This window comes from Hylaeus anthracinus, unplaced genomic scaffold (assembly GCF_026225885.1).
Source record: "Hylaeus anthracinus isolate JK02 unplaced genomic scaffold, UHH_iyHylAnth1.0_haploid 11994, whole genome shotgun sequence".
In the NCBI taxonomy this organism is placed as follows: Eukaryota; Metazoa; Arthropoda; class Insecta; order Hymenoptera; family Colletidae; genus Hylaeus; species Hylaeus anthracinus.
The window spans coordinates 1,461,675-1,479,494 of record NW_026534341.1 but is presented as its reverse complement, the minus strand read 5'-3'; the positions used below and the strand labels follow the sequence as shown (position 1 = coordinate 1,479,494).

The following is a 17,820-nucleotide window of genomic DNA, read 5'->3' as shown; positions in this document are numbered from 1 at the left end:
AATTGAAGGGAAATATGCCAGGAATTGAAGGAAAATGAAGGGAAATTAAAGGGAAATATGCCAGGAATTGAAGGAAAATGAATGGAAATTAAAGGGAAATATGCCAGGAATTGAAGGAAAATTAAAGGAAAATTAAAGGAAAATTAATGAAGGGAAATTAAAGGGAAATATGCCAGGAATTGAAGGGAAATTAAAGGGAAATTAAAGGGAAATATGCCAGGAATTGAAAGGAAAATGAAGGAAAATGAAAGGGAAATTCAAGGGAAATATGCCAGGAATTGAAGGGAAAATGAAGGGAAATTAAAGGGAAATATGCCAGGAATTGAAGGGAAAATGAAGGGAAATATGCCAGGATTGGAAGGGAAATTAATGGGAAATGTCAGAAAAAATGAAGGGAAATTTAAGGGAAATATGTCAGAAAAAATGAAGGGAAATTTAAGGGAAATATGTCAGGAATTAAAAGGATTTAAAGGAAAATGTGCGAGAAAGTTAAAGCAGAGAAATGTTGGAATGATATTTAAAAATGCATTTATCGAGAAAAAAATAATTTATTAATAAATATTTGTGGCTTGATTTATTAGATTATTCACAAGCGTAGTACATAGATTGGTGCGTCAATTCAGGGAAATTCATTTCAAAGAACATCTATAGAATAACTAACAAGCAGCAGAGCACAATATACATTCAATGTAAAAAATTTTATAAATATAGTTTTAAGAATAACGATTATGTCATTATAATGATTATACTGTAGTATAAGAAAATGTTAAATAGATATAGACACATGTATTGATAATGTATAATGTACAGCAAATATTATTTTTGTAACTTAGCCAGTGATGTAAGACAGTGCAATGTAGAAGGTATCTACGTACTTTAAAAATAAAAAAAAATATTTGTGGCGCCATCTTAAAGAAATGGTTGGAACTATTTTCATTACAAACTTGGGCATTTTCTCACCGATGGCGCTACTAGTACTAAAACCCTCAGAGTGGTGGTATCTAGCGGGAATGGAGTCAACTATATCAACGCCGTTTAGTAGCAGTGGTACTACATCCGATAACCTCCGCAGACGTCTTCGATGTCGTTGTTTATTGTTGTTGATTCGAAAGTATCTTTTTATAACATTGCACATCTTTAATAAATATTCCTCGAAAAAGGAGATAAATACCTTACTTACTTTTTCCTGCGAAAGACTACGGTCACAATTATGGAAACGAAAATAGATATCGACGAATTAACGCAAGTATCGAAACAGTGCGAACATTCTTCGCAAAATCATTCGGACGATGAAAATAAAAACCAAGCAGAAGATGAAAGGTACGATGACAAAGCGTCGGATGATGAAAACATTGTTTCTTCTACGAAACGTTCTTCTATAAACGACGACCCGAATAGCACCGTTGATATCGCGACGTTCAAAAAGCCGACAGTTCTTATCAGTCCCAAACGTTCTCGACCAGCGAGTCAAACTTGTAAGACGTCAGTGGACGAAAGCACAGCCTGTAGCTCTGAAAATATCGTTGTATCTCTACAGCATCCAAACGATCCACTTATTCCATATATTGAGCCACCATGGAGTGGTACACCTGAAAACAATTACGAAATGGAGGTATTAAAATCTGGAGTTATTGTTGAAACTGTTTCGCTAAGCAAACAAAATTTCTATACCATTGGACGGTTACCTTCGTGTCACATATCTTTGGCGCATCCAACTATTTCGAGATATCATGCTGTTTTGCAATACAGATCCAAACAAGACGAGGAACATTCGAAGGGATTTTACATATACGATCTAGGAAGTACCCATGGTACATTTTGGAATGGAAATCTTATAAAACCTCATGTATACGTACGTGTACGGGGTGGTCATATGCTGAGATTTGGATGTAGTCAAAGAAAATATATTTTGCAAGCACCATCAGACGATCGGGAAGAAGAATCCGATTATACTGTATCTCAATTAAAGGTATCTTTCATTCCTTAGTCGCGATATGATTTCCTCGGTAATTCGTATCTAAGCTAGTTGTGCTAGCTGGTAACTGTAACAAAATAAAAAAAGTAAAAAATAGCTACATTTCAGGAAATGAGAGCAGCTGAATTAGAAAAAAAACAACGTACCGACGAGGAAACTAAAGCATCTGTGGATACAAAAGAAAGAGATGGTATCGATTGGGGTATGGGAGAAGATGCCGATGAAGAAACAGATTTGCAAGAAAATCCTTATGCCTGTGTCGCGGATGAAAATTTAGTCTTGGAGGATCCTAAGAAAACTCTGAGAGGATGGTTTGAAAGAGAGGGATACGACCTACAGTATAAAACCGAAGAGAAGGGACCTGGTCAATTTTTGTGCTGGGTAGAGTAAGTACTCGCGATTTTAAACCGCAAATGTTTTATGTTAATAGATATCGAATAATTATCCGATATTTATTTTCAATGTATCTTTCCATGGAACGTATAGCCTTCCTATGGAAGAAGTTGTTGGTCGTTCCATCAGAGCTGAAGCCCTTGTTAAAGGCAAGAAAAAAGAATCGGTCGTGCAGTGCGCGCTAGAAGCCTGTAAAATCTTAGACAAATATGGATTGTTAAGGCAAGCGAATCATGGTAAGGGTGAAGGTGTGACGTGTAATTAAATTTCGCACGATGAATGTTACGTCTTAACATCGAACGTTGATTTCCTGACTGATTGCTTGTAGAAGCAAGAAAAAGAAAAACAAGAAATTGGGAAGCTGAAGATTTTTACGATTCGGACGAAGATAACTTTTTGGATAGAACAGGATCGATAGAAAAAAAACGTGAACAGAGGATGCGATTAGCTGGTAAATTAGAGGAGAAAGTAGAAACGTATGATTCCTTGGTGAGTATGTCGTTTAAGCTTATGTAAATTTCAATAAAAGCGTTACCCGTATTTTTCTTCTTCTAGCTTGAAAACCATACAAAAGTTACGAAACGAATCTCACATTTGTCGAACGAGATTCAAAATTGGCAAAATGAAAATAATGCAAACAAAGAAACAACGGAAGAGGATGCGTTAGATATTTTCATGTCAAGTTTAAATTCATTCGCTTTGACTAAAAGTGATATTGCCAAGATGAAACTGGAATTACAAACTCTTCGTAAAGAGGAAGCAAGTTTAATTAAATTATTAAACTTGACGCGTCCAGCAAATTTACCGGCTCTTATAACTACCGATCAAACGGAACATCCGATTAAAACGAAGTCGAATCTTGTGCAAGAAACATCGTCGAAAAAAAGCAGAATTCAACACTCAGAGCTTTATCGTAGAAAGGTAAGTTGTTATAAATATTCTTTTGGAAAATTACAATTTTATTGTCGACTTTAATTTCTACCGTTTGTAGAAAAAACAAGCGAATCATCCAGTTGGTACAGATAATTCGTTGGTATCGAGTACAGTTGCAGACGAAGAAATAGAATCGGAACAAGATTCGGACGTTGATGACGAAAAGAACGAGTGTTTGAATCTCTCTTCTTTGAACGATAAAGAAAGTTCCGAGTCATGCAATTCGTCGACTATTTATAATACTAATATTGTTGATCCCATTTCTGATACTACTACTGCTACTACTACTACTACTAGTGTTGCTGCTGATATTACTACTGTTACTATAAATAAATCTCAAAGAGAAAATGAAAAAAAACAAAAGAACCAAGTTGAAATAAAGAAAAAACATAGGCGAGAGCAACAGAAGGCACCTTGCGATCAAGAAGTATACGCGAATAATTACTCTATGTGGGTTCCACCGCAGGATCAACTTGGAGATGGAAAAACAAGTCTTAATGAAAAATACGGCTATTAAAGTCAAAATCTATTTTACGATATTATATCATTGTAACTTATTTCCAATTAACTATTTCGTTGTACGATACTGTAAATACATTCAGATTTTATATATTCTTTTTGTACAGACCTTTTTCATCCAGTCAATCACTTTGCACGATATTACAAACTTTCGTACGAAGGATCTCTCTATATATATGTAAATATACACGCGCATGCGCTCCTTCGCTTTAGTTGACAAGAGAAAGGTAAGAAGCGTCGTAAAATTAACCATCAACTTGGTTCGTGGTACGTGAGCTTTTGGAAATTAATTTTTTGGATTTCTGTAATCATCCTATATTTGGAAATAAAACCAAAACATGGATTATACCGATAATGGACAGTTTGGAATGTCTTACACGGAGTGGCGTACGTATAACAAATTAGGAATTCTAAGGAAATGACAATCCAGAATGTCACTTTCATATTTCTCTAGAGAAAGAATTATTTTTCGTCGATATATTATCTATTTTTTTCCTATTCGTTTATAACACTAAATCTTGATGGAATATTTATATTATAATGTGTTTACACGCGTCCTGTACATGTTTCTTTTATAGTAGGTTATGTTGTTCGTACGTTTTTGTTTTTAGATGTTAATTTCGTAAATAGAAAAACTGAAAAGTTCTTTCTTATTGATAATGCATATTTAATGATTTCAAACGATATGTAAAGCAATTTTTTTTTTAATATCTTGATCGTCGATTTTGGTTTAGTATGGAGCTATGTCGCATCTGTCGGATGGTACTTGATCGGAATTGCAATTGTCATTTGGTACGCTTCTCCATATATTTGGGAAAAGTATTCAAATTGGAAGTTACGAAAAGATGAACAAGAGTATGCTGCCAAATACCATAAAAGTAATGATATATATACTTGTAATGCTTTGTACCGTAGCGTAATTAATATCCTATGCGTATAAAAATATTCATTTATTTCTGTATATTTAGATCCGGATCTTCTGCAAGAAAGATTATCAGCTTTGGAAGCTTCGAGGCAAAAAATGCAACAAGAATATTACCAGAAATGTATGCTCGTGCATCCACAAGGTGGAGAGGTAAGTTTTGGATTGTACTACTTGTTTAAAAACAGATTACTTACAGTTACTTTTTGTTTCAGCATGAAGGAAAACAGAAAAAACAATCGATATTAATGGATGCCAATCTCGCGGGCCATAAATTAGGGAACAATGAAAACACGCGGCTCCCTTCTGACAAGAAAAGTCATAAATCCCTAAGAGGAGGTAAAGAAATTATAAGTTGACAACCATATAAGCCATATAAATTACTACGCGACGTTTTCTCATTTTTTTTTTCTTTTTACAGAATATAATCCGTTAATGGGTGATAGTTCCAAAGGCTATCGACCGCCAAAACGTAGCTGCTGTAGCAAGGGTAGTTGCGGCTAATTATAAATACCAAGATGTAAACTATTTTCTTTTCTACTCGACGTTCTATATCGTAAATATTAAATGAAATAGTACGTTACCAAATGAAACTGTAAATAATTGTCAACCGTTATAATAAAGTTACGTATTTATAAAAACGCTGGCTGTAGGATTTCCAAATTCCTTGTTAAAATAAAAGGGAACATCGGTTTTAAATATTTCGATACGTGAATATAAAATTGGTAAACTGCTCGAGGTTTTAACGTTAATTTTTTTTATTAATAATCGTTACTCGTATATTACGTAACGTCTCCGTGTATGTATCTTATACGCCTTTTGTGTGTGTGTTTACGTGTATATGTGTGGTTGTGTGAGTTTTCGTGTGTGTATGATGCAGTACTTGACAATAATGATCGTTATTTTTCAATTATCTACACTTGTGCGCGCGTATCTGCGTGTATATAACTGATTCGTCGATCGATCGATCGATCGATTTTATTCGCATCGTTTCTTTTTTTTTTTGCGATCACGTGTTCGAACTGAACAATCGTTCGTGTTTGCCTAATAATAAATAAGTTATTGCCTACGAAAACGTTCGCGACGAAACGTTTCTTTTCTTTCTTATACGCTTTATTTACAAAATGTAAAGAATATTTAAGCTAAATCACTCGTCAGTTATCGCGTTTAGATTCAAACTTAGGAGCTAAATGATGCAATTAAAATGGAATACCTATCGACTCGTAGGTTGTGCGGAACGTTTTATCAGCGTCGATCCTTTTAATTCGAAAGTTAATGATATGACGATTAATGTGCCGTAGCCGTGAAATATTCTGACAGCCTACGATATCGATAATCTCGATCTCGATTGAGACCGATAGACACTTTGAATGTTGTTTGTCGGATATGATCTCGTTTGGTAGAAAATTGAGCGTACAATTTGTTTGCACGAATACGAATCAGTCTGGAATTACGTATAATTTACATGTTTCGCAAACGGAAGAGTATCGACGTTCCTCGTTCCAATTCTCGATGGGTGGTTGATTGATTGAATAGAGGTGGTGCACGTGCGTGCCACGAACGAGTGGATAAACGTAGGAAGAATTTAAACAATTCGAGGTAATTCTACAATGAAGCAGGGATGAAACGATAATAACGGTAGGTCGGATTGAAAGCGAGGTTACAGGTGGTACGAATAGAAATAAAAATGAAAAAATAGGAAAGAACGGGCGCGCAAGCATCGATGCTTGCGCGCCCCGTTTTATTTTTGTGCAATGCAACCTGGAGGAATTACGCGGCGCGCATTATATGTATGATACAAATGGTGCAAACCATCGTAACAATCGTGCGAGGACGATAAACTATAAAAATAACGTATTACATTTTTCCTGCAAATTGTTAAGATGGTTCGACGTAAAGCGAAAAGTCCGTTCTTTCGCGATTCTCTCGTCGTATAACGAAAATACCATGAGCTCTCGACCTCGAACGGATTATTTTCGGTATCTAAGTAAGTAACTACTATCGATCCCCTATCGATACCGCGCGTTCTTCCATACCATGGAAAATCTCAAGTGCGAGTCTATGTACAGATTTGAGGGCGTTCGCTCTCCCGAAGAACTTATACGATACGTATTCCTACAACGGTCATTTGCGTCGTTAAACTTGAGTCAAGTTTGGCAAACTCGGTGGACAGTCGAAATAGATCTATATGGAGATAGTTCGGATATTGTTACGGTGAATGTTACTTAAAATATATATGTCCTACGTGGCTATGGTTCACCGATTCGAATTCTAGTCTAAACACGCTACAAAAACGGTAGTTATCCATTAATTAGATTTTTCGCTTCTCGTCAGTCTGGATGGATTACATTTGTATCTATACACGCTACGGATTCACCAATTTCGTTTGCAAAAACTTTTACACTCGCTCGACTGATTTACAATTATTAATTTATACCATTCTACGTAACATTACGGAATTATTCATAATCCTCGGCAGTGTTTTTTTGACGTCCGATTTTTATTCATCTATAACCGTAACCATAATCATAACCATAACCATCGATCGACTATACTTTTACTAAATTGTACCAATTTAATACAGTAAATTTTCTTTCTTTCTTTCCTTCTTTCTTCCTTCCTACCTTTCCTTAAAACGTTAAACTAATTACAACAAATTTGTTGTCGGTTAACCTGAGATCCATTTCGTGTGTGATATTGCCGGGATCTTCGATTAGGATTACGCACCTCTCTACGGCGAGCTGCCGCGATTTCGTTGGCGTTGGCTATTATGAAAAAGTGAAATTCGTCGACGCGTTACGTGGCGTTCGCGATAAATTACCTTCAAGCGGCGGTTACGGCTACTTTAACTTCACGGAAAGAACATAGCAGCGTATACAGCTTGTACAAAATTGTTCGATATGATAATAGATACTACTTACACTGGCAGTCGCTGTTGCGGCAGTGGTAATAATATACGTATATGTACAAACATACTTGTTAATCGCACGTACCCGTTATAAAGGCGCGTATTTAGGAGAATCGTCCGTCGATTGTTTCGCTTAACGCGACAAGCATCGAGACGTTTTCTTACAGTTTAGGAACGTTATATCGTTAAAAAGCACGACATACACATGTACGGAACTTGATGGCGAGAACGTAGAATCTAGTGAAAATCAATGTCACGTTGAATCGAAGCTACCTAACGCGAATTTTACTACCTGTTCAACGAAATGTCACTCGCGAGAAAGCTACCTATTCGCTCGAATCCGTTTAACGTTTTAACGCGCACCTTTTTCTTGGCACACCGTCCTCTATCTCTCGTGTTTTAATCGGGACTCGGTGTCGGTGAGTGTATACCGATCGAGTAAGGATTGGAAAATTGGAAAACGGAATGAGAATAGATTATTCTGCTTCGAACAAGTAGGATATCGCGATGAGAAGATGAAGGAAAGCGATATGGATGAGACGGAAGGGAGGAGGAGCGAGACGAAACTCTGAATATGAACGGAGAAAATTCATAAACGAGAGACGAACCAAATGATTGGTGGTGGTATCGATGTCAACGGTTCAACGTTGAAGATGCCGAGAACGCGATCGAGGTCCGTAAAGATAGGTAAAAGTCCCGTAGATACATCCGCGATCGCGATAGTCGAGTAGTCGCGAGACGACTAAATTCGTTGGGATCCAATTCAATTATCTCGACGATAAAGGTTCACCAGAGATCCTCCGCTTCGGAGAATCGCGACGATATCAGCCATCGCGAAGGTCGGCCGGCCGACTACACTCTGCTGGAACGCTCGAGTTTCCACCACCTACGAAGACATTGTTTAGCTTGTTGTACCTTTGACTACCGGCACTGGTGACGGTATTCGAGCTCGTGGAATTGTGTTGAGTATAGCTGCCGATTCTCGAGAAGTTAGGCACTTTGTCTGAAGAGAAAGAGGAAAAGAACGGTTCGAGTTAAATCGGTGTTGCGTCGAATGTACAAAACGACTAAGCGATTCTGGTATGCACGTACGCTCACCTTTACTACGGTTATGCCTCGACCTTTCTTGCGAGCCGATACTTCCGGATTGTCTCGGGGGAATACAAGAGTAATTACTATCGCCGCTGCTGTAGGTCGGCGAAGAGGTTCTAGCGTTTCTTCTACGGGGACTTGTACCGCTTCTACTTCGAGATCCGGCTTTATCGTGTAGACACGTGGCCGATGTCGAAGTAAACTGATCGTTGTATGCTAGCGCGTTCCCGTACAGGCAACTGGACTCGGAACAGGAACAACAAACGTCCGAGTGCGCGTTCGAATCGCAGGATTTTCTATCCCAATCGTCGTTCTCAGGTTGATAGAGGCTCTCAGTCGGATAAGCGTCTCGATCGTTACGTCGATAGATTTCCTCGTTCGCGATCGATTGTTCCGACCGTGAATCTGTTCGGTTTACGCGACAATACGTGGAATCGTAGTCTTCCAACGGCGAACCGTTTCGTTGTCCATACAAAAGAGAACCGCTCTCGTACTCGTTTTCTGGATTAGTCTTGTACTCGTAACGATCGAATCCCTGCGGAAGAGCGGGCAACGCCGGCGGTGGTGGATTCGTTTGCGGAGGCAAACTCGTATACCTGCTCTGTGGGTGAACGTTACTAATTTGTTGACTGGAACTACCGTCGAATGATGACGATGATTGTTGTTGTTGTTGTTGTTGTTGTTGCTGCTGCTGCTGTTGACTCGTACCGTTCCAAACAGTTCCCGAGCCTCCCAAGTTATTAGCTGTTCTGACCGGTGGACTTGGTGGACTTTGAGAATTCCCCGAACCTGGTCCAGACCCGCAACCCGATCCGGAACCAGATCCGGAACCCGAATTCGAACTCAAGCCTAAACCTAGTCCCAAAGCTAATCCGGAACCAGTCACCGCGTCTAAATCGTTCTGTCTGTTGATACTTCTTTTTCCTAGATGAGGGCTAAATGCCGTTTGATACTGTTGTTGTTGTTGTTGTTGCTGCTGCTGCTGCTGGTAATGATGTTGGTGTTGGTGTTGATATTGGTACTGAAGTTGATGCTGTTGCTGTTGTTGTTGTTGATGATGGTGATGATGATGGTGATGGTGATATTGATATTGATGCTGATGGGGATGAGGATGGGAATGCGTCCTGACGGAACCGAGTGATCCTTCGAACGAGGGTGGATGTTCTGGCGGGGGCGGTAGCATATCGCACCAATTCGGCGGTGGATTTTCGGTAGGTAGCGGCATTCTATATTGATGAGTCCTTCTATGCGGTTCCGCGTTATCGTCTCCGTTGTAGACGCTACTGGCGTTGTCGCTGCACGGCGAAACGGTCGATTTGTTTCGATCCAGATTCGAATCCAAACTCGAGTAGTCAGGTTTGAGACAGGAATCGCTCGAATTCGACTTTCGACCACTGGTTTCTATCGAGTCTGGACTACGAGTCGGCATGCAGAGCGTAGTCGTGGCGTACGGTTCCGGCGGAGCCTGTAGTTGTTTTCTCGTGTTATAGAACGTGGTGAGATTCACTTCGGCATATTCCGAGCCCGTCATTCCTACGATTCCGGGTGGCAGACCAATTTGATTCTGCTGATTGCTGAGAAGCTTCGTCTCGCAGTCCTTGTCGGTGGTGGAGGTTTGTAGAGTATTGCTCGGTCTCCAGCCGCGTTCCAGCCATAGAGTGTCCTTGTTTAAATGACAAATGTCGTTGGCCGTACCAACTGGAACGTTCGAGTGACCGAGCTGTTTACTCATCGTTTGCCTTCGTCGAACGTAAAGAACTCCCAGCAGGGTAGCGATAACGGCAAGCACGACCGTTATCATCAGGATTAGAAACCAAGTTTCGCTGACGACGGAAGCACTCCCTTGACTCGGATCCGTTCGCGGTGGCAATTGCGTCAGCTGTCCTGGATCCATGTTCAGAACGGTCGGAGCGGAAAACGGACCGAGTCCGATGCGTGTCAATCCGGCAACCCGTGCCGTGTACAGACCACCGGTCGTTAAGCTGTTGATAATTACGGACGTCGTCGACGCGTTTAAAGACATTTGACCCAAAACCTTGTTGCTGCTATTGCTCTTTATCTGAATCTTGTATCCGATCAACTGGCCGTTCTGCATGCTTTTCGCCGGTGGGGACCAACGAACGAACGCCGAGGTCACGTTTATCATACCAACGTGAACATTTTCCGGTGGAGCGGAGGGTACGTCCTCCAACGTGGTCGCCAGCCTCACGTTGCTCGGTCTACCTTCGATGCTTTTGAAAAACGGAACAAGAAAGAACTCGTAACGCGTGTACTTGTTTAGGTTCGTTAAAACGTAGCTGGTTGCTCCGGCGTTCAGTACCGTAACCATTTTATACTCTGGTTTTTCGGAAACCTGCCGGTATCTAATGTAGAGACCCTCGACCAAGTCGGCAGCTCCGAGAATATCCCATACGATCTTTACGCTGGTACTGCTTATGGGTTGAACTTCCTTCAAGTAGAGAATCTCGCTATTCAGCCGGTCTCTAGCTCGAATCAATTCGGTTTGCGGGATCGTCTGTTGATCGAGGCTGGTCGTGCGCGCAACGTCGGAAAGAGGACCGGGAAGCGATAGACCTTGAGCATTTCTAGCACGAACGAGGAACGCGTAACTTGTATCGGGCTTCAGGTTGGTTACGGTATAAATATCGCTGGTAATTCCCATCGCGGCAACGATCCAGCCAGTTTTTGGATTCGTGGCGTAATATTCGACGATGTAGTCAATTATCTTACTGGCACCCTCGTGACCCGGACTCCAAGTAAGCGTAATCGTGTTACTGGTAGCATTCACTATTCTCGGTTTACTCGGGCTTCCGGGTAACGTCGTTACGTCTGGCGGCATGCTACCGCGGTGACCGTTGGCTTCAGGGCTAACCGTCAAGCTCGCGGTCCACGATGTATTCCCCGACTCGGAGGAAGCGACGCAACTGTACACTCCGTTGTCGCTCGACTGAAGGTTCTTTATCGAAAGCGTGCCGTTGCTAGCGACCGCGAATCGATCGCCGACGTCGACTCGCACGGGTTCGTCGTCTTTGTACCAGCGGATTTTTGGTACCGGTCGTCCGAAAGCGCGGCACGGCAGCCAAGCTTCACTTTTTGGAGCTACCGTCTGATTAGTCGCGCCCAGTTCGATAATGGGTGGCGGAGCCTCTTCGATGGATGCGACCTTTTCCAACAAAAATGAATTTTACTTTTCACCCGTATTTCGTTTTCAAGCAAGATTAAGGGAAACTATACCTGAAGAAAAACTGTCGCCGTACTTGCGCCGGCTTGGCTGATCGCGCTGCAGACGTAGTGTCCTTCGTCTTTACCAACGACTCCTTTGATGTGCAGAGTTCCGTCTTCCGTCACTTTGTAACGTCCCTGATACTCGTTCCCAGGGAACATTAGTTCCTGAGAGCCTTCGCGAGTCCAAAATACGGAAGGTTTCGGCGCGCCGCGTGCCGCGCAGGAAAAGGAAACGTTCGATCCGATCCCAGCAATCTCGTCTTTCGGAAAATTCGTGAAGACTGGTCTCGCTAAATAATACAAAGAAGCGGAACGCGTTACGTACCGTTCTGCTACCCCCGTTCGGTACAAAATTTAACACATTTTTACTCACAATGTACGGTCAAAGTTGCGCTCGCTGATATCGCACCGACGCCATTCTCGGCATCGCAGATATACGTGCCTTGATCTTGGGACGTCGCTTTTTCTATCCGCAAGCTCTTATCGTCCAAAATATGCGCACGTCCGATCAGCATCTTTCCGTCGTTCCGTCGCCAAAGTATCTCGGGCGGAGGATCGCCGCCTACACGGCAACCAAACTCAGCCGTCTGATCCGTCAAGATCGTTTGATTTGCGGGAGTCGATAAGAAGAACGGTTTCACTAAATAAGAATGAACAAACAGAAAATATTACAACAAATATTTATTCACCTTTGCCATAAATGTATTCTATGTATGCACGTATGTATAGTAAATGTATTCTAAATTACCGTGAACTGTCAAAGTTGCCACTGCGGATTCTTTCACGCCTACCATGTTCTCGGCAACGCACTGATACTTTCCTTGATCCGTTTGCCTTACGTCCGAGATCATCAAATTCCCACCGTCCACCAAAGTGATCCTATATGCGATTTATATATAACGTACGCGCCATGTAACGTGTCTGATCGGACATCGAAACGATAAGTAGGCATAGGAAAAATACCTTTTAGTAGAATCCAAATCGATTTTGTGACCGTTCTTTTTCCAATGTAACGTCGGTTCCGGATGTCCTCGGGGTGGTCCGCATTCCAATAAAGCGGTTTCTCCAGCTGCGACTCTAGTGTTTTGCGGTTCCGCTCGAAATTCATCTCTCAGTACTGGAACAAATCGTTTCCATTCTTACTATTACTATCTATGTACTATCACTACGTTTCGGTTAATTTTTCAAACGAGTATCCGTATATCAAGTGTTGAAATGCGTGCCAAACGGAGGAATAATAAAATTCACAATTTTTACGCATCGAACGAAATTCCGAATGAATTCCGTTATCGGAGGGTTGTTTCTATCGTTGTCGGAATAAGGGTAAATCTTTAGACGGAAAAAGGAAATTTCGCCCGGTCCTTTTTCCTTCGCCTCTTTGGTCTCCAGCCGAATGATGATTCACGCGACTAGGCGGTGTATCGGCTAAGCCGTTCCGGTCTGTTTGCTCATCGTTAGCGCCGTGCAAACACACAGTTCTACGCTTGTGTGGTGGAGCTCGCGAACCAACAGCTCCGGAACCAACTTTTCACCAGCTCGTTCGGAAAAGAAATTCCGAATTCTCCGATACGCGACTGTGGGACGATTTTAACTTGCATTCGTCTAATTCCAATATATATATATGCAAGTATGATGCAGGCGAAAGTATCATACATCCATTCCATTCCTTCCGTTATCGCACTGTTTTGCTTTCGTCGATGCGCGTTTTATCACCGCGTTGCTTTTCCAATAACGAAATGCAACAAGATAAGCTGAGTTAGGTTCCAATCTGAGCGAGATGTCCCTTTTTTTTCTCTCTCTTTTTAACGCGTCGATGACGCGTCCAGTAGTTAAAAATCTTGGAACAGAGGGGGAGATAGATGGGGTAGAAAAAAAAAAAGGTGGGGTCTTGAAAAGGAGGGACAGGGGTGAAGCTGGTGCGTAGTCAAACAACCTCCAATTAACGGACGCTAGATTTGGAGCGAAAGAATTGAAGGGTTCTTGGATCTCCCGTCTCGCCCCGTCTCGTCTTTTTTACCATTCTCACCCTTGTCGGGCGTAGACCCCTTCGGGGTTTTTCGCGAGCCGCAGGAACCAACTAATGAGAGCAGCAGCCGCGTCGTGCCCGCGTGTACCCTTCGTGCTACGCGTGCATGGAAGAGACAAACGGCTGTGGCTGCTGTTAGACCGTGCGGGAGTAGCACCATCTGCGCGAGACGAGTCCTTGAAAAACGGGGTAGCTCTCGTCGCAAGATGGATAGAATATGCCCCGTGGATGACGTAAACTGCTTCAACGATCGTAACGTAAACGAAACGGTGCCTCCGTACATCGGTGAAGTTACCGAGATATCTCTCGTTCCAGTTTGTCGTTAGATAATACGGACTTATCGGAAATTCTTTTCTCCGGAGAGCAACGGGTCGATCGGAAAGAGAAACCGATCGTGAAAGCAAGTACGCGACGCACAGCCGAGCATTCGCGGCAATCAAGAGGAACTCGTATCTCTAGAAAATACTTGGACCGAACGTAACGACTCGATTCTTCTTCCACGGAGAAGACGGAGACAACGGGATATTACTTATGTATGTATACACGCGGGACGTACTCGTAGATTCGCAGTTCCAGCTGAATGCAATCTGTGCATCGATAAGAGGAAAACGTGTGCGGGTACAGATCCGCGCGAGCTTACGCTCGCGTTTAACGTGTGTGTCGGAGAGAGATTTCTGGCATTAGTGTTCTCGGTACCATATTCGATATAATTAAAGTGCATAAATAAACACAATGGTACAAGGACCGGTTAGAAAGGGCGAGAAGCAGTGGCGCAGCGGTGGCAGTGGCTACGTAGAAGGGATACTCGCTCGGTAGGTAAGAGCATTGAATGCAAATGCCCACGGGATATATCTCTGTATGGGTGTACGTTAGCGTGCTTACATGTAGCACGGTTGGTCGCTCGATGACTTTGCCTTGCCTTGCCTTGCCTTGCCTTGCCGCGAGTTTTAGCCGAGCTGACCGCCGCAGCCTGCACGTAACTATACGGAGAGAATATCCGTATACGGTCGGTCGATCGCAAATCCATACAAAGAGGTAGGCGTAAAAGTAGCCGCGCGTACTCGGTACGGTTATCGAGTACTTTCTTAGAAACGAACGCTATGTAATTAAAATAATAACGAGATAAAATATATATGTATATAAATACATCAACGTTGGTAAACAACAGTTACGAGCCGCTACTTTTACTCGCGCTTATTATGGTAGACGCGACAGCCGATGGAACAGCTCGAGCTCCGTCTTATTCGTCGCTTGCGAGTTTCGCGTGATCCCCGGTGTGTTATTATTTTGACGATTTTTAGACGGCAATGCGATAAATTCACCCTAAAATTCGGGATAAAGTTAAACCGGGAGGTTTCGGAGCGCCTATGTTGTCGCAGGAATTGTCGGCGCACCATAGTCGCTGCGACGCGACGCGCCAGTCTGGTCCGGTATGCCCACGGATTCGATATAAATAGACACGAGCGAACAGCGTTCGTTCCTCCGTGCGACTACTACTCGACGGACAACCATCGGTGGATGGTCAAAGTTATTTTCTAGTCCACCGCTGGTTTAACATTTGTCCATGTGTACATGATATACGCGTACACCCATCTAGGTTGTCCAGAAAGTTCGTGTCAATTTTTAAGAAAACTTCAAACGCACATTTGAATCGTAATGTACATTTATTTATATGTATATGTATCGAATTACATGGGTACCATTTCGTTCCACGACCTTTGCACCTTTTAAGAGATGTACATGGATATGTTATTTGTTTTCAACCATTTCGACATATTCAAACCTGCACCGCCTATCAAAAATCGGCATGGACTTTTCGGACAACCCGATACATATATTTTTTAATCAAGTTACACTTTAACGCTGGTTACATAATAATAGCCACTATCGTGCATCAGTTTTTCTACTAGATTTCGTTATCGTAATCGAAGGTCTTTGAGAAATGATTCGAGAAATTCAAACAAACGACGTTTTACTTAATCCGAACTATTGCGACCGTAACGAATACGTCGAACGCTCTGTTGTGTATTTTCTTCGCATATACAGGGTGTCCCAAAAGTCGGGGAGGAGCCGGAAATAGGGGGTAGCTGAGACGATTCTGAACAACAATTTCCTTTGCAAAAATGTCGGATGGGGCTTCGTTAAGGAGATATTAAGAGAAAACGCCGACCAATCAGAGCGCGCGTAGACCGTTCGAGCGGCCGCGGTAGCGGTGGCTACGCGCTAGGTAGCCGCTCTCGTACGCGAACAAGTGACTCGACGTGCATCGAAGGATATTGACGCGGCCGCTCAGCGCCGTCGCTACCGCGGCCGCTCCAACGGTCTACGCGCGCTCTGATTGGTCGGGGTTTTCTTTTAATATCTCCTTAACGAAGCCCCATCCGACATTTTTGCAAAGGAAATTGTTGTTCAGAATCGTCTCAGCTACCCCCCATTTCCGGCTCCTCCCCGACTTTTGGGACACCCTGTATACTTCGCACTACGCGAACGCACACACGCTTAAGCAGCGCCGAACTCCAGCTGACATAATACTACTTTTTAAAATAATCAACAGTCAAATTGTATGTCCCAGGATACTAGAACTTTTGAATTTCAATATTCCAAGTAGACAACTTCGTAGCAGCGATATTTTCCACATTAACCCATACCGTACCTCAGTAGCGAAACAAAATTGTGTCACAAGAACGTGTTCAGTTTTTAAATTCGGTCAATCGTCGCACTTTTACAGACGCGAAATCAAGGTTGAACAACACTTTTACGTCATAGTGACACCGTATTCGTCTTCATTTTTTGTTTTTGTTTTTTCTTGCGGTCATGTTATCACATTGTACTTGACATCAAGGGCGCGTAACCCGTAGATAAAGTATTATTATTATTATATTTTAGTTGTCGTAGAAATCTATGCAGGGGTAGACTATCGTTCCTAAATATCGAAACCGCCGCGACTATATTTGTCTCTCGCTCTCGCTGTTCCTTCTTTTCCGTTGTACCCATTTTCACGTTCAAGAGCTTGATAAATTTGACCGATTTGTACGTATTTGTCGAGAGACGCATACAACGAATACGCGAATGCAGCAGATTCGATTTATCTGCCGTATTTGAATTCACGAAATCCTGTTAACACGTACACCGTATCTTGGTAAAATACACGTTACGTAGGGTGTGGATACGAGTATACCCAGCTATACCTAGCCGTAGTAGGTACCGTGGCCCGTTCGCTTACCATTTAAATTGCATTGTTTCTGTCTGGTTCGTGTCGTCGCGAGCCTCTGGTTCTTCTAAACCGGACCAACGATATAACTCACGCCATGCGCTCCTTCGCTCTTTGGCCCTACGCTCGACGACAAGCGACGTTTACCTTCATTTTCATGTCCAACCAATCCTTTAGACTCCTTTATGTTCCTCTATATTCCGACGCTTTCTCGGGTTATTTCCCCTGCGATGGCCAATCGACGTTCTCCGGTACATATTTCCTATGTACGAGCCTGATTTTTCGACTAAAATTTAACGAATTGTTATGTAAATGTTGGACGAATCTCTATATTTAAACCACTAGGTTTGTTTGTACGTTTTATAATTGTCAGTTATGTTTATCAATTTGTGTCAGTAATTTATTGATCAGTCATTCAAATTTGTATTGCGATTTGATTTTGTCTGTTATATTGTGTGTTGTCTTTGAATGTTGACAGTTTTCGCCGAACCTCTAAATAAATATCCTCTTACATTTATTGGTTTTTTAACTAAATAAAGTCGATGAACAAAGACGCGAGAGAGAGAGACAGAGACAGAGAGACAGAGAGACAGAGAGACAGAGAGACAGAGAGACA

At 42.2% G+C, this 17,820-nt stretch overlaps 3 protein-coding genes across 3 annotated transcripts in view; 2 read left to right on the top strand and 1 right to left on the bottom strand.

Moving 5' to 3' along the window:
• Nucleotides 1-854: 854 nt before the first annotated feature.
• LOC128889019 (kanadaptin) lies at nucleotides 855-3,913 on the top strand. Its single transcript, XM_054146302.1, has 6 exons — nucleotides 855-1,969; nucleotides 2,084-2,361; nucleotides 2,462-2,604; nucleotides 2,697-2,857; nucleotides 2,924-3,289; nucleotides 3,360-3,913. Exons 1-6 carry the CDS (start codon nucleotides 1,211-1,213, stop codon nucleotides 3,816-3,818), a joined length of 2,166 nt encoding a protein of 721 aa, XP_054002277.1. The 5' UTR covers nucleotides 855-1,210; the 3' UTR covers nucleotides 3,819-3,913.
• Nucleotides 3,914-4,018: 105 nt separating this feature from the next.
• LOC128889045 (uncharacterized) lies at nucleotides 4,019-5,937 on the top strand. The gene is made up of 5 exons (XM_054146347.1): nucleotides 4,019-4,207; nucleotides 4,555-4,698; nucleotides 4,789-4,895; nucleotides 4,958-5,081; nucleotides 5,164-5,937. The coding sequence occupies exons 1-5, from the start codon at nucleotides 4,159-4,161 to the stop codon at nucleotides 5,244-5,246; spliced, it is 507 nt and encodes a 168-aa protein (XP_054002322.1). The 5' UTR covers nucleotides 4,019-4,158; the 3' UTR covers nucleotides 5,247-5,937.
• A 1,393-nt stretch (nucleotides 5,938-7,330) lies between these two features.
• Nucleotides 7,331-17,820, bottom strand: part of LOC128889012 (roundabout homolog 2-like) — a 22,011-nt gene continuing 11,521 nt past the window's right edge. The window contains exons 3-8 of the mRNA XM_054146281.1: nucleotides 12,931-13,084; nucleotides 12,716-12,846; nucleotides 12,341-12,607; nucleotides 11,977-12,257; nucleotides 8,749-11,905; nucleotides 7,331-8,653 (exon numbers count right to left, since the gene is read on the bottom strand). Of these exons, the coding sequence (XP_054002256.1) occupies nucleotides 8,475-8,653; nucleotides 8,749-11,905; nucleotides 11,977-12,257; nucleotides 12,341-12,607; nucleotides 12,716-12,846; nucleotides 12,931-13,084 (4,169 nt within the window). The 3' untranslated portion in view covers nucleotides 7,331-8,474. The remainder of the gene's footprint in view (nucleotides 8,654-8,748; nucleotides 11,906-11,976; nucleotides 12,258-12,340; nucleotides 12,608-12,715; nucleotides 12,847-12,930; nucleotides 13,085-17,820) is intronic.

Bases quoted from the DNA above. Each gene is read 5' to 3' on its own strand.
- LOC128889019 (XM_054146302.1), top strand. From the start codon at position 1,211: ATGGAAACGAAAATAGATATCGACGAATTAACGCAAGTATCGAAACAG. The intron at 1,970-2,083 runs GTATCTTTCATT...GCTACATTTCAG, and splicing joins ATACTGTATCTCAATTAAAG to GAAATGAGAGCAGCTGAATT. The intron at 2,858-2,923 runs GTGAGTATGTCG...TTCTTCTTCTAG, and splicing joins TAGAAACGTATGATTCCTTG to CTTGAAAACCATACAAAAGT.
- LOC128889045 (XM_054146347.1), top strand. From the start codon at position 4,159: ATGGATTATACCGATAATGGACAGTTTGGAATGTCTTACACGGAGTGG. The intron at 4,896-4,957 runs GTAAGTTTTGGA...TTTTTGTTTCAG, and splicing joins TGCATCCACAAGGTGGAGAG to CATGAAGGAAAACAGAAAAA. The intron at 5,082-5,163 runs GTAAAGAAATTA...TTCTTTTTACAG, and splicing joins TCATAAATCCCTAAGAGGAG to AATATAATCCGTTAATGGGT.